Source organism: Babylonia areolata, chromosome 16 (genome assembly GCF_041734735.1).
Source record: "Babylonia areolata isolate BAREFJ2019XMU chromosome 16, ASM4173473v1, whole genome shotgun sequence".
Lineage (NCBI taxonomy): Eukaryota > Metazoa > Mollusca > Gastropoda > Neogastropoda > Buccinidae > Babylonia > Babylonia areolata.
In genome coordinates, this window is record NC_134891.1 from 617,341 (window position 1) to 634,531 (window position 17,191).

At 46.8% G+C, this 17,191-nt stretch overlaps 2 protein-coding genes across 2 annotated transcripts in view; both read right to left on the bottom strand.

Annotated features, from left to right (window-relative positions):
- Window positions 1-1,200, bottom strand: part of LOC143291055 (sphingomyelin phosphodiesterase-like) — a 37,163-nt gene extending 35,963 nt beyond the window's left edge. The window contains exon 1 of the mRNA XM_076600640.1: window positions 1,116-1,200. The gene's annotated coding sequence lies outside the window, so the exon portion shown is untranslated. The remainder of the gene's footprint in view (window positions 1-1,115) is intronic.
- Window positions 1,201-5,516: 4,316 nt separating this feature from the next.
- Window positions 5,517-17,191, bottom strand: part of LOC143291054 (uncharacterized) — a 52,321-nt gene continuing 40,646 nt past the window's right edge. Inside the window, exons 17-22 of the mRNA XM_076600639.1 lie at window positions 14,982-15,314; window positions 13,347-13,457; window positions 11,501-11,800; window positions 9,476-9,766; window positions 8,006-8,122; window positions 5,517-7,054 (exon numbers count right to left, since the gene is read on the bottom strand). Coding sequence (XP_076456754.1) covers window positions 6,644-7,054; window positions 8,006-8,122; window positions 9,476-9,766; window positions 11,501-11,800; window positions 13,347-13,457; window positions 14,982-15,314 — 1,563 coding nt within the window. The 3' untranslated portion in view covers window positions 5,517-6,643. The remainder of the gene's footprint in view (window positions 7,055-8,005; window positions 8,123-9,475; window positions 9,767-11,500; window positions 11,801-13,346; window positions 13,458-14,981; window positions 15,315-17,191) is intronic.

Below are 17,191 nucleotides of genomic sequence, written 5' to 3' on the forward strand. Positions count from 1 at the left end.
TACAAACAGAATGATTGGAATAATAAAAAGAGCATTTACATTTATAGATAAGATTACTTTCTTACGGTTATATAAAACATTAGACCTATCCTAGAATATGGAAACACTGTATGGTACCCAATGCAAATAAAGTAGTCACAAGCCATAGAAAAGGCTCAAAGAAGAGCAACAAAGCTGGTCTATAGCATAAATGATTATTCATATCAAGAAAGATTAAAGTATTTACAACTACCATCACTTAAAGCAAGAAGAGTAAGAGGGGACTTGATACAGACGTACAAAATATTAAATGGGTTTGACGATGCAAACAAAGCATGCTTTTTTTGTACTCCAAAGGTAGACACTACAAGAAACAGTACAGACAAAATATTTAAACAGTATTCCTGAGCAAATCTCAGAAAGTTTACATTTAGTAACAGAGTAACAAATTATTGGAACAAATTATCAAGCTGGCCAAGGGTCATTGCAGGCTGAGCTTGCGTGCTGGGTATTTTTCCCAGAGAGTCGTCACTGTATGGAATGGCCTCCCTGATAGTGTGGTGACCGCCCCATCAGTAAACGCCTTTAAAAACAGACTGGACACGCATTGGAAGAGCCTGCCTACACTGTACGACCCAGCCTGTCACCATTAATATGCCACGCATGCTGCATAACAAGTGAGAGATATTTCTGGATCGGTGAACAGGTCGGTTAGGCCTTCAACACCGCAATATACAAGTACAAGTAAGTAAATTAACAACAATATCAAACGTGCACCTAGTATAAATACTTTTAAGAACCTCATTGATAAACACGAGTTATTGACAAAAGCGAAATATGACTTTGATGGATAAAATGACTGAGCTAGTCAACGACATGACCAACAATGGAAGGAGTAAATTTGAAGGGGCATAAACAGCCAAAAATGGCTAAGTTGTATAAAACAACGCCCCAAATCCTGATCCTGATATTGATATCACATGATATGACCCAGATTGGTTATGTAACAAATACAAGCCAGTTCGGGTGGACTTCAATGACAAATCTTCCACTGTCAAATCGAAATCGATATGCAATTTCTCAAGCCAAATGTAAACCGAAAAGAACACCTAAAATCAGTAGTAACAGTCTGTTACCTGCACAATCCTGAAAGCGGTGAAACCTTTACCGAGTTTACTTTCACAACTCCAAACAGATCAGCCCACTTTCAGGAGGCAGGGGAGACCACTACAACCGATATTGTCCATGAATTCGGATTTATCAACGCCGCTTTCGCTCCGTGGTAAATAACGACTTTTTTTCTTTCTTTCTTCTCGCCCCCCCCCCCCCCCCCCCCCCTTTCTTCTTCTTCTTCTTTTTTTTTCTTTCTTGTTTTCCATTTTTTTTGGGAATTGACTGTTCAGTTTAGTTTTTCAAGGATCGAGGTGTCTCTGCGTTCGGAAAAAAACATAATTAATACGCAACACCGCATCTGTTAAGCGTATATCTGACTTGTAGCGAAAACCAGCTAGCGCGCTTTGACAGGCCTTGAGGAAAACTTAGGCCGCCCGGTTCATCACTGTCACTGTCACTGTACCTGTCAATGTTACTGTCACTGTCAGTGTGATTGTCACTTGTCTCTGTCACTCATTTTTATTGTCATTTACAGTGGTCCTGGGTAGTCATGAAGACGCTGCAATGCTGAACGCATCACCAACTTTTTTTTTTTTTTTTCATTTATGGCGGTCGTGGAATAGGGCCTCAGCTTTGGCAAAGCTCCTGTCAGTCCACTCAGTGATGTTGTCTGGACCTTGAGTGGTGGTCTGGACGCTAGTCATTCGGATGAGACGATAAACCGAGGTCCCGTGTGCAGCATGCACTTAGCGCACGTAAAAGAACCCACGGCAACAAAATGGTTGTTCCTGGCAAAATTATGTAGAAAAATCCACTTTAATAGGAAAAACAAATAAAACTGCATGCAGGAAAAAATACAAAAAAATTGGTGGCGCTGTAGTGTAGTGATGCGCTCTCCCTGGGGAGAGCAGCCTGAATTTCACACAGAGGAATCTGTTGTGATAAAAAGAAATACAAATACAAATGCTTTTTTCACTGTGCCTCGACTCCTATTCCCCTCCGATGTTATTTGGAGGATGGTTTTGGAGAGACCCTGTCCAACCTTCTGTAAGAGTCCAGGACTGGCATGCACTCAAGAAAATTAAAGAGAACCAGTGCACCTAGGAGCTTCAGCTTTGTTCCGATGTTTTACAAGTCTGACAAGAACACGCTTATTTTCCTGTCTCTCCATTTGGGGCTTCAGTCTTGCCCGTGTTGTTGCAGTCTGCCGGTATTAGGAACTTGCACCCATCTTGACTGATGATATAGGTCTCTGGAACAGCCTCAAAATACCCCCTCAAAGGATTTTGTCCCCTGGTCATTTTGTGCTGGCCTCCAGTGACTGGTCAAAATCGCTCCCCCACACCCCCCTTCCGCCTTTTCAACAGGTTTGATTGAGTGATTGAAAAAGGAAGTGGAGTCATTTGGGGTGAATCCCACACCTCCTCTTCATCACAACATAACACGGACAAAGGTGTGAGGTGCCTCACATCCATAGTTCCCTGTGGACTGCTGGCACTGGGGCCAGGGTGGACGAACCAGGGTGTGGCTGTGTATGGGGGAACTGTCAATGAGCAGTGTGGCTGTGTATGGGGGAATTGTCAATGAGCAGTGTGGCTGTGTATAGGGGAACTGTCAATGAGCAGTGTGGCTGTGTATGGGGGAACTGTCAATGAGCAGTGTGGCTGTGTATGGGGAACTGTCAATGAGCAGTGTGGCTGTGTATGGGGAACTGTCAATGAGCAGTGTGGCTGTGTATGGGGGAACTGTCAATGAGCAGTGTGGCTGTGTATGGGGGAACTGTCAATGAGCAGTGTGGCTGTGTATGGGGGAACTGTCAATGAGCAGTGTGGCTGTGTATAGGGGAACTATCAATGAGCAGTGTGGCTGTGTATAGGGGAACTGTCAATGAGCAGTGTGGCTGTGTATAGGGGAACTGTCAATGAGCAGTGTGGCTGTGTATAGGGGAACTGTCAATGAGCAGTGTGGCTGTGTATGGGGAACTGTCAATGAGCAGTGTGGCTGTGTATGGGGGAACTGTCAATGAGCAGTGTGGCTGTGTATGGGGGAACTGTCAATGAGCAGTGTGGCTGTGTATGGGGGAACTGTCAATGAGCAGTGTGGCTGTGTATGGGGGAACTGTCAATGAGCAGTGTGGCTGTGTGTGGGGGAACTGTCAATGAGCAGTGTGTATGTGTATGGGGGAATTGTGGCTGTGTATGGGGGAACTGTCAATGAGCAGTGTGGCTGTGTATGGGGGAACTGTGGCTGTGTATGGGGGAACTGTCAATGAGCAGTGTGGCTGTGTATAGGGGAACTGTCAATGAGCAGTGTGGCTGTGTATGGGGGAATTGTGGCTGTGTATGGGGGAACTGTCAATGAGCAGTGTGGCTGTGTATGGGGGAATTGTGGCTGTGTATAGGGGAACTGTCAATGAGCAGTGTGGTTGTGTATGGGGGAATTGTCAATGAGCAGTGTGGCTGTGTATGGGGAACTGTGGCTGTGTATGGGGGAACTGTTGATGAGCAGTGTGGCTGTGTATGGGGAACTGTCAATGAGCAGTGTGGCTGTGTATGGGGGAACTGTGGCTGTGTATGGGGGAACTGTCGATGAGCAGTGTGGCTGTGTATGGGGAACTGTCAATGAGCAGTGTGGCTGTGTATGGGGGAACTGTCAATGAGCAGTGTGGCTGTGTATGGGGGAACTGTCAATGAGCAGTGTGGCTGTGTATGGGGAACTGTCAATGAGCAGTGTGGCTGTGTATGGGGAACTGTCAATGAGCAGTGTGGGAACAATGCCACTCAAACGGTGATGAAGAGGCAACAAACAAACAAACAAAAAAAAAAAAAAAAAGAAAAAAAAAAGGGGCTTCCTACTTGAATAGCCTGTATTGAAGTCCTTCACACTACAACACAGCCTGTATTGAAGCCCTTCACACTACAACACAGCCTGTATTGAAGCCCTTCACACTACAACACAGTCTGTATTGAAGCCCTTCACACTACAGCATGGCCTGTATTGAAGCCCTTCACACTACAACACAGCCTGTATTGAAGCCCTTCACACTACAGCACAGTTTGTATTGAAGCCCTTCACACTACAACACAGTTTGTATTGAAGCCCTTCACACTACAGCATGGCCTGTATTGAAGCCCTTCACACTACAACACAGTTTGTATTGAAGCCCTTCACACTACAACACAGCCTGTATTGAAGCCCTTCACACTACAACACAGCCTGTATTGAAGCCCTTCACACTACAACACAGTCTGTATTGAAGCCCTTCACACTACAACACAGTTTGTATTGAAGCCCTTCACACTACAACACAGCCTGTACTGAAGCCCTTCACACTACAACACAGTTTGTATTGAAGCCCTTCACACTACAACACAGTTTGTATTGAAGCCCTTCACACTACAGCATGGCCTGTATTGAAGCCCTTCACACTACAAGTCCTTCACACTACAGCATGGCCTGTATTGAAGCCCTTCACACTACAGCATGGCGTGTATTGAAGCCCTTCACACTACAAGCCCTTCACACTACAACACAGCCTGTATTGAAGCCCTTCACACTACAACATGGCCTTCACTGCAGAACATACAACATGTTCTAATGAATGTTGACAAAATACAACTAACAGAACATACAACATGCTCTGATGAATGTTGATAGAATACAACTAACAGAACATACAACATGCTCTGATGAATGTTGACAAAATACAACTAACAGAACATACAACATGCTCTGATGAACGTTTGCAAAATACAACTAACAGAACATACAACATGCTCTGATGAATGTTGACAAAATACAACAGAACATACAATATGCTCTGATGAATGTTGACAAAATACAACTAACAGAACATACAACATGCTCTGATGAATGTTGATAAAATACAACTAACAGAACATACAATATGCTCTGATGAATGTTGACAAAATACAACAGAACATACAACATGCTCTGATGAACGTTTGCAAAATACAACTAACAGAACATACAACATGCTCTGATGAATGTTGACAAAATACAACAGAACATACAACATGCTCTGATGAATGTTGACAAAATACAACTAACAGAACATACAATATGCTCTGATGAATGTTGACAAAATACAACAGAACATACAACATGCTCTGATGAATGTTGACAAAATACAACTAACAGAACATACAATATGCTCTGATGAATGTTGACAAAATACAACTAACAGAGCATACAACATGCTCTGATGAATGTTGACAAAATACAACTAACAGAGCATACAACATGCTCTGATGAACGTTTGCAAAATACAACTAACAGAACATACAACATGCTCTGATGAATGTTTGCAAAATACAACTAACAGTTACAAAGCACTCTCTCACACTTCATACTCTCCCATATCTCACATTACAAAACAAAACAATTCTCTTTTCATATCTCATTTACAAATTTTATTTATCATTTCAAATGGCAGGACCCCAGATCAATCATCTCACATCTGGAAGCAGAACTAACCCTCTCTTCATTCAGAACAATAAATTCTCCATCAAAACTTCTCACTTGTTCAGATTCCCTTACAACTCGCAAACAAAATTCTCATTTCTTGAATACAACTGATTAACTTCTGACACAGGCATTTCCATCATCATGACAAAATAACCATCCTAACAAACCTGACTGAACACTTGTCATGGATGACTGCATATTCAGAATAATTCAAAGCCTACACTGAAAACAGCTAACCCACCACACCCCAATCATTACACTGAAAATAATGTAGCTAACCCACCACATCCCAATAACTACACTGAAAATAATGTAGCTAGCCCACCACACCCCAATCACTACACTGAATATAATGTAGCTAACCCACCACACCCCAATCACTACACTGAATATAATGTAGCTAGCCCACCACACCCCAATCACTACACTGAATATAATGTAGCTAGCCCACCACACCCCAATAACTACACTGAAAACAGCTAACCCACCACACCCCAATCACCACTGAAAATAATGTAGCTAACCCACCACACCCCAATCAAATCCATGGAAACAGGAGGGCAGACATCAATCAAACACTGAGTCCAGTCTCCACACACACAGCTTCCAGTCAGCCCATGTCAGTCTCCACCAACCCCATCGGATATCTGTCTGACAGTTTTCTGTTCTTTCTTTCTTTGTTCTCTGTCCATCAGATGCAGTGCACTATGTGCTCACTGATGTCCCCACCCACTGTCCATCAGATGCAGTGCACTATGTGCTCACTGCCACCCACTGTCCATCAGATGCAGTGCACTATGTGCTCACTGATGTCCCCACCCACTGTCCATCAGATGTAGTGCACTATGTGCTCACTGATGTCCCCACCCACTGTCCATCAGATGCAGTGCACTATGTGCTCACTGATGTCCCCACCCACTGTCCATCAGATGCAGTGCACTATGTGCTCACTGATGTCCCCACCCACTGTCCATCAGATGCAGTGCACTATGTGCTCACTGATGTCCCCACCCACTGTCCATCAGATGCAGTGCACTATGTGCTCACTGCCACCCACTGTCCATCAGATGTAGTGCACTATGTGCTCACTGCCGTCCCCACCCACCACTGAAGTCACCACCTGTGGACCCTCCAGTGCATCGACGGTCTCCGTTTCCACGGCGCTGGTTGCCATAACAGCGGTTTCCATGGTGGTGCCCTCGACAATGCCGGTGGGCAGGCCGCTGGTAACCAGGGTGATGGTGCCGTCAGCGGCGCTGTCCACGTGAGCGGCATTGATGATGACCGACTCCATGGCGCCACTGTCCATCACGCCCTCTGTCGTGTAGCTGATGCTGTCGCCCCCCACAGTGCCTGCGCTCATCTCCATGGGCACCTCAATGCCCAGGTCCGTGCCCATCTCCTGCACGGTCATGTGGTCCCCGTCCATGTGGGCCACTTCCTGAACCGCGCCCATCTCGTCCTGGTTCACCACCTGACCAACACACATCTCCTGGTTCACTACCTGATCAACACACATCTCCTGGTTCACCACCTGACCAACACACATCTCCTGGTTCACCACCTGACCAACACACATCTCCTGGTTCACTACCTGACCAACACACATCTCCTGGTTCACCACCTGACCAACACACATCTCCTGGTTCACTACCTGACCAACACACATCTCCTGGTTCACCACCTGACCAACACACATCTCCTGGTTCACCACCTGACCAACACACATCTCCTGGTTCACCACCTGATCAACACACATCTCCTGGTTCACCACCTGATCAACACACATCTCCTCCTGGTTCACCACGTGATCAACACACATCTCCTCCTGGTTCACCACCTGATCAACACACATCTCCTGGTTCACCACCTGACCAACACACATCTCCTGGTTCACCACCTGACCAACACACATCTCCTGGTTCACCACCTGATCAACACACATCTCCTGGTTCACCACCTGACCAACACACATCTCCTGGTTCACCACCTGATCAACACACATCTCCTGGTTCACCACCTGACCAACACACATCTCCTGGTTCACCACCTGATCAACACACATCTCCTCCTGGTTCACCACCTGATCAACACACATCTCCTGGTTCACCACCTGATCAACACACATCTCCTGGTTCACCACCTGATCAACACACATCTCCTCCTGGTTCACCACCTGATCAACACATCTCCTGGTTCACCACCTGACCAACACACATCTCCTGGTTCACCACCTGACCAACACACACACACACACATATATATATACACACACTCACACAAAACTCTTTATGTTGGCTGTGTATTCTTGATGGTATCAGTTATCAACCCTGTGTACATTGTGTTCATAACAGAAAGTGAGAGACAGAGGCAGAGAGAGAGACAGAGACAGAGAGAGCGAGCGATGCAGGGCCCCCACCCCCACCTGCAGAATGATGACCGTCTGGTTGCCGTCAGCGTCCTCCACTGTCTGGGTGATCATGCCTGAGGCGTCCGTCTCGTACACCGTCCCTGACATGTCTTGTAACACCTGCACTGCCTCCTGCCGACACAACACACCATGTCACTGCCACCACTGCCACCACAACACACTATGTCACTGTCATCACAACACACCATGTCACTGCCACCACTGCCACCACAACACACTATGTCACTGCCATCACAACACACCATGTCACTGCCACCACTGCCACCACAACACACCATGTCACTGTCACCACAACACACCATGTCACTGCCACCACAACACACTATGTCACTGTCATCACAACACACCATGTCACTGCCACCACAACACACTATGTCACTGTCATCACAACACACCATGTCACTGCCACCACAACACACCATGTCAACACACCATGTCACTGCCACCACAACACACTATGTCACTGTCATCACAACACACCATGTCAACACACCATGTCACTGTCACCACAACACACCATGTCACTGTCACCACACCATACTGCCACCACAACCACACCATGACACTACCACCACAACCACACCACTGTCACTGCCACCACAACCAACAGCATGTCACTGCCACCACAACCACACCACTGTCACTGCCAACACAACCACACCATGTCACTGTCACCACAACCACACCACTGTCACCACAACCACATTCACACCTTTATCACCACCACAACCACACCACTGTCACCACAACCACACCACTGTCACCACAACCACACCACTGTCACCACAACCACACCACTGTCACCACAACCACACCACTGCCACCACAACCACAGTCTCTATCACCACAAGCACACCATGTCACTGTCACCACAACCACACTACTGTCATCAGACCACTAACATCACAACCACATCACTGCCACCACAATCACTGGTTACAGATCCTGCAATCCATGTCAGCATTCAGTGGGTTATGGAAACAAGAACATACCCACCATGCATATCCTGAAAATGGAGTATGGCTGCCTACATGGTGGAGTAAATAAGCAAACAGTCATACACTTAAAATGTTATATGTCTGTCTGAGTTTGTATGAGTGTGTGTGCCTGAAATCTGATTGAGTGACACAGGAAACGAATGATGAGCGCCCAATGGCAGCCGTCAGTCGGCTCTACCCAGGCAGGAAGCCTGTTGTACAAACGTCCCAGAGTTTGTAAGGTGCTTAGAGCTTGGTCCCTGTCTGAGGATAGGTGCTATGTAAGTATCCTTAAAACACACACACCACCACACACACACACACACACACACTCACACACAACCACACACACACACACAACCACACACACACACAACCACACACACACAACCAAACACACACACACACAACCACGCACACATACAATCACACACACACACACAACCACACACACACACAACCACACACACACAGAGAAGAAGCTGACCTGAGGCAGGATGTCGGAGGCCTGCTCCGTGGTCAGCGTGGCGTACGGCAACACCTGCTCTCCCACCTGCAGGGTGGCCGTGGCATCGGCTGTGGGGGTGGGGGTGTCGTGGGCGGGTGTGTCGGGGGTGTGGGAGGTGGCGGAGAGGGGGGTGGTGGTGGTGATGATGTATTCCTGCTCCTGGCCGTCGGCCAGCACCCGGATGATGCGCGGCTTCTGCTCCACCCCCTCCCCCACCCGCACCCCCGGCGCCGCCAGCTGGATGGGCAGCTGCTGGGCTGGAAGAGATGTCTGCAACATGGAGACAGGGGCTTCTGTTGGTCTCTTCTTATTTATTTATTGATTTTTTTGCTGCCCCATCATCTGCACCATTTCAGTGGCATTACTCCCACGCCGCTCATTTAGATTCCGTCACACACGGCCACACCTGGGTTCGTCTGTCACAGTTCCAGCGCCGGCAGTTCGCAAGGAACCATCGATGTTAGGTCACAAGGAGGCCACACACCAGAGTAGACCCTGCACTGCTTCTGAGTCACTTCAGTGGTGTTCAGTGGTGCCTGTTCTGATTTAACGTACTTAGGACACCACTTACGAAGCCCCCTACTAATGACAATAATGGCTTAGTCACGGAGCTAGACTGAGTGAGCGTCCCTCCCAGAGCGGAGACTGCCACCATGTCCCTCCAACAACAGCCCCCCATGAATCTGCTGACACTGAAGACACTGAAAGGACTCACCCCAAGCACAGACATGAAGGGGTATCGAAACTGAGGTCACCATGAGAGCAGGGCATGAAAGGCCACAGACTTTGAGACTGTTTTTGTTTATATTGATGACGATGGAGGAGGAGGATGACAATGACGATGTTGCTATGGAGGTCCATTTTGGTTTGGGACTGCGTGACAAGGCTGTACTCTACGCTTCCTGTCATAATGATATCCCGGCGTTAACCAGGCCTGAGAGATACAGACACTTGCAGTGTTGGTCAGGTAATTAGAGCAACACACTCAAAGACGCATCCTTGAAGTGGATGACACTTGACTGTGTGGTCCCAGTCTCCCCATTTAAGCCCACAGCACACTCAACTCTAGGTAGGAGCTGGCCACAGGCTGAAAAACCCACCTCTGTTGGGATTCGAACCTGCATCCTCCCAGCCATCAGTCCGCGACGCTAACCACTTTGCCACGGCGGCCTGTTGGTCTGTTCAGGTTCTGACGCTTTGCAACACCATCACTGGTCTGCCTGCAACCTTTGGTTTCTTCCCTTGGGCCCAGAATGTGAGATTTCCATACTGCTGTTCCGCTAATGCTTTGTAACCCCAATACTGATTGACAGATTTATCTGTAACACTTGGTTCCTTCCCTTGGGCCCAGAATGTGAGATTTCCATACTGCTGTTCCGCTAATGCTTTGTAACCCCAATACTGATTGACAGATTTATCTGTAACACTTGGTTCCTTCCCTTGGGCCCAGAATGTGAGATTTCCATACTGCTGTTCCGCTAATGCTTTGTAACCCCAATACTGATTGACAGATTTATCTGTAACACTTGGTTCCTTCCCTTGGGCCCAGAATGTGAGATTTCCATACTGCTGTTCCGCTAATGCTTTGTAACCCCAATACTGATTGACAGATTTATCTGTAACACTTGGTTCCTTCCCTTGGGCCCAGAATGTGAGATTTCCATTCTGCTGTTCCGCTAATGCTTTGTAACCCCAATACTGATTGACAGATTTATCTGTAACACTTGGTTCCTTCCCCAGGACAAAGTATGGGATATTTCCAAACTGCAGTGGGCATGTTCGGTTTCACTAACACTTTGTAACCCAGAACTGATTTATTCGTAACACCAAATCATTTTACAAACTGGTGAGAGAAAAGACCAAATTACTTTACAAAGTGACAGAAAAACAACACTTTTTCAGTAAGTGCCAACAGGCAGTGAACCCTCTTTCCACAGAACAGGTTCTGTGACTGTGATAGCACTCTCTCTCTCTCACACACAAACACGCTCCCCTCAGACTCACCGCCTTATCCACAGGTTTCTGCAGTGTGTCCAGAAAGTCAGGCTGTTTGTCGAAGATGTCGGCCAGCTCGGGGTGTTTGCGGCGGTAGTGCCGCACGATGGTGTGTCGGTGGGCACAGCTCTCGTGACACACGTGACACGTGTAGATGACCCCGGAGTGGAAGAGGCGCTCGTGCTGCCGGAGCTCTGAGGCGCGCACAAAGCGCTTGTCGCAGTACGTGCACTTGATCTTCTCGCTCATTGTGTGCTCCAGGCGATGGCGGTTCAGCTGGTCAGGGTACTTGAAGGCCTTACTGCACAGCTGTCACACACAGTCCTCGCTTTACAATACAGCTGTCACACACAGTCCTCATTTTATAATACAGCTGTCACACACAGTCCTCACATTATAATACAGCTGTCACACACAGTCCTCACATTATAATACATCAGCTGTCACACACAGTCCTCACTTTACAATACAGCTGTCACACACAGTCCTCACATTATAATACAGCTGTCACACACAGTCCTCGCTTTACAATACAGCTGTCACACACAGTCCTCATTTTATAATACAGCTGTCACACACAGTCCTCACTTTATAATACAGCTGTCACACACAGTCCTCACATTATAATACAGCTGTCACACACAGTCCTCACTTTATAACACATCACAGCTGTCACACACAGTCCTCACTTTATAACACATCACAGCTGTCACACACAGTCCTCACTTTACAATACAGCTGTCACACAGTCCTCACATTATAATACAAATGTCACACACAGTCCTCACTTTACAATACAGCTGTCACACACAGTCCTCACTTTACAATACAGCTGTCACACACAGTCCTCACTTTACAATACATCACAGCTGTCACACACAGTCCTCACTTTACAATACATCACAGCTGTCACACACAGTCCTCACTTTATAATACATCACAGCTGTCACACACAGTCCTCACTTTACAATACATCACAGCTGTCACACACAGTCCTCACTTTACAATACATCACAGCTGTCACACACAGTCCTCACTTTACAATACATCACAGCTGTCACACACAGTCCTCACTTTAAAAGACAAGACAAGAAAACACAGCTGCCACACACACACACAGTTGTCACTTTACAAGACTGCTAGAAAAGACAAAGACAACACACAACAGGACAACTGACAACAACATGACAACACACAACAGGACAACACACAACAACGTGACAACACACAACACCAGGACAACACACAACAACATGACAACACAACACCAGGACAACACACACCAGGACAACACACAACACCAGGACAACACATGACAGGACAACACACACCAGGACAACACACAACACCAGGACAACACATGACAGGACAACACACACCAGGACAGCACAAAACACCAGGACAAAAAACACACAGCAGGACAACACACAACACCAGGACAACACACAACAATGTGACAACACACCAGGACAACACACACCACCAGGACAACACACAACAACGTGACAACACAGAACACCGGGACAGCACACAACACCAGGACAGCACAACACACAACAACAGGACAACACACAACAACAGGACAGGACAACACACAACAACAGGACAACACACAATAACAGGACAGGACAACACACAACAACAGGACAACACACAATAACAGGACAGGACAACACACAACAGAACAACACACAACACCAGGACAACACAACACCACCAGGTGGACAACACACAACAACAGGACAACACACAACACCAGGACAACACAAACAACAGGACAACACACATCACCAGGACAACACACCACAACAGGACAACACACAACACCAGGGCAACACACTACAACAGGACTGACCTCACACTTGAAGGTTCTCTCCTTGGTGTGTGAATACAGGTGGGTTCTCATGTTTCCTTTCTGGCGGAACGTCTTGCCACACTTGGGGCAGGGGAACAGCTTCACTGTCTCCTGCCACACGTCAACCCACAGGCCGTAGTCAGCAGGCTCTTTTCTTCTTTTTAAAATTTTTTTATAGTTTATTTTATTTTTTTTTTAGAGACCAACGCAGCCCTAATCATTTCATAAGCAAAATGTTTGAATACCGTACAAACATGGGCAGCGTTCGTGGGCTGATTTCCATTTCATGCATGTTCACGCATGGCAGTCACTGCCAACACAACTCGCAGTACTGTATTTGGTACCAGTGGAAAGACGAAACCGTTCATTAGTTGTTTATGACATGTCTGAATGATCAATTCAAGCACTTAATAAAGCTGACTGAGAGAGACAATAGTGCCACCAAAGACCAAACCGTTCACTAACTGTTTATGACATGTTTGAATTATCATTTCAAGTGATTAGTTGCCAGAGACAATAGTGCCAATGAAGACCAAACCGTTCACTGACGTTATGTTGGATTTATCATTTCAAGCGATTAGTTCCCAGAGACAACAGTGCCACCCCTTCTCCTGACTGACATTTTTCTGGCACAGTAAACAGAAGCCATGTGGAGCGGGAAAACCCACTGGTCGGTATCTTTGTTCTGTGGCTGCTGGGGTCACCTAGTTCCACAGCACAGCATCCGAACCAAGGTCTACCTTTCGCTAAGTCATCCCCAAAGCTATTTACAGACACCAGTTCCCTGAGCCCATACACTGGAAAGTATATCATACACTAGAAAGTACCTGAAAGTATACCGTACACTGGAAAGTATACCATACACTGGACAGTACTGGAAAGTATACCGTACACTGGAAAGTATGAAAAGTATACCATACACTGGAAAGTACTGGAAAGTATACAATATACTGGAAAGTATACCATACACTGGAAAGTATACCATACACCGGAAAGTATACCATACACTGGAAAGTATACCATACACTGGAAAGTACTGGAAAGTATACCATACACTGGAAAGTATGAAAAGTATACCATACACTGGAAAGTACTGGAAAGTATACCATACACTGGAAAGTATACCATACACTGGAAAGTATACCATACACCGGAAAGTATACCATACACTGTAAAGTACTGGAAAGTATACCATATACTGGAAAGTATACCATACACTCATGCACTTAGTGCATTTAAAAGAACCCAAGGCAACGAAAGGGTTGCCCCTGGCAGAACTGTGTAGAAAAATCCACTTTGATAGGAAAACAAATGCACTTGTAGGCAGAAAAAACAAACAAACAAAGAAAAAGATTAAAAGGTGGTGCTCTCACTGTACCGACACGCTCTCCATGGGGAGAGCAGCATGAATTTCACACAGAGAAATCTGTTGTGACAAAAGAGTGACACACACACACACAACACCACCACCACCACAACAACACAACAATCCTACAAGACCTCAGCTGGCTCTACCCAGGTAGGCAGCCTGTTGAGCAAATGACTCTAAATTTGTAAAGCGCTGAGAGCTTGGCCTCCGACCGAGGACAGGCGCTACATAAATATCCATTTAAGTAAAGAATCCATATCACAGACCTGGTGGAACTGCTTGATGTGTGCGATGAGCCCTGTCTTGGAGAAGAGGATCTTGCCGCAGTGGGAGCACTGGTACTGGAACTGTCGGTCGTGCACCGTGGCGACGTGCAGCTTGAGGTAGCTGTGGTAGTGGAACTTCTTGCCGCAGATGTGGCACTCCGCCTCCTTCTCCCCGTGCACCCGCACGTGCTTGTTCAGGTTGGAGCGGCTGCTGAAGGTCTTGTGGCAGTGCGGGCACACCAGGTCGTCGCGGATGTACAGCCGGTTCTTCTTCCGCACCACCCGCACCGGCGTGCCGTCCGGCAGAACGCACTTGTGGTCGTTGAGGTAGTCCTGTGGAAACAGCCATGGTGTGAGTGAATGAATAGTCGTGGGGAAACAGCCATGGTGTGAGTGAATGAATAGTCCTGTGGAAACAGCCATGGTGTGAGTGAATGAACAGTCCTGTGGAAACAGCCATGGTGTGAGTGAATGAATAGTCCTGTGGAAACAGCCATGGTGTGAGTGAATGAACAGTCCTGTGGAAACAGCCATGGTGTGAGTGAATGAATAGTCCTGTGGAAACAGCCATGGTGTGAGTGAATGAATAGTCCTGTGGAAACAGCCATGGTGTGAGTGAATGAATAGTCCTGGGGAAACAGCCATGGTGTGAGTGAATGAATAGTCCTGTGGAAACAGCCATGGTGTGAGTGAATGAATAGTCCTGTGGAAACAGCCATGGTGTGAGTGAATGAATAGTCCTGGGGAAACAGCCATGGTGTGAGTGAATGAATAGTCCTGTGGAAACAGCCATGGTGTGAGTGAATGAATAGTCCTGTGGAAACAGCCATGGTGTGAGTGAATGAATAGTCCTGTGGAAACAGCCATGGTGTGAGTGAATGAATAGTCCTGGGGAAACAGCCATGGTGTGAGTGAATGAATAGTCCTGTGGAAACAGCCATGGTGTGAGTGAATGAACAGTCCTGTGGAAACAGCCATGGTGTGAGTGAATGAATAGTCCTGTGGAAACAGCCATGGTGTGAGTGAATGAATAGTCCTGGGGAAACAGCCATGGTGTGAGTGAATGAATAGTCCTGTGGAAACAGCCATGGTGTGAGTGAATGAACAGTCCTGTGGAAACAGCCATGGTGTGAGTGAATGAACAGTCCTGTGGAAACAGCCATGGTGTGAGTGAATGAATAGTCCTGTGGAAACAGCCATGGTGTGAGTGAATGAATAGTCCTGTGGAAACAGCCATGGTGTGAGTGAATGAATAGTCCTGGGGAAACAGCCATGGTGTGAGTGAATGAATAGTCCTGTGGAAACAGCCATGGTGTGAGTGAATGAATAGTCCTGTGGAAACAGCCATGGTGTGAGTGAATGAATAGTCCTGTGGAAACAGCCATGGTGTGAGTGAATGAATAGTCCCGTGGAAACAGCCAGGGAGTGAGTGAATGAATAGCCCTGGGGAAACAGCCATGGTGTGAGTGAATGAACAGTCCTGTGGAAACAGCCATGCGCGGTTTGCACTGGGTGCAGACAAATCTGCACACTTAGGTTGCGTGTTTGCGATGCCACCCCACACAGACAGAAACAACATGGGGCAATCACACAGCACACAATGTACACACACAATGCAACTGCTTTAGAAAGTATATCTATATATCTGCATCTAGATTGATAGAGAGACAGACAGACAGATACATAGACAGAGACAGATAGATTGATAGATAGAAAGACAGATAGGTAGATGGATAGACAGACAGATAGATAGACAGAGAGATAGATGGACAGATAGACAGATAGATAGATAGATAGGTAGATAGATATAGAGACATAATATGAAAAAGTGCATGATTTTGGTTAGAACTGGGAGTAACATGTTTTTACTGGTTTTTTTGTTTTTTTTTAAAGCACAAGATGTTCCTCAGATGCTCTCAGGGATGGAATTTCAAAGAGAAGAGGAGGCTCACTCTGACTCACCTTGCGGATGAACTTCTTGCCGCAGTACTCACAGTCAAAAGACAGGAGGCTCACTCTGACTCACCTTGGGGATGAACTTCTTGCCGCAGTACTCGCAGTCAAAAGACAGGAGGCTCACTCACCTTGCGGATGAACTTCTTGCCGCAGTACTCACAGTCAAAAGACAGGAGGCTCACTCTGACTCACCTTGCGGATGAACTTCTTGCCGCAGTACTCACAGTCAAAAGACAGGAGGCTCACTCTGACTC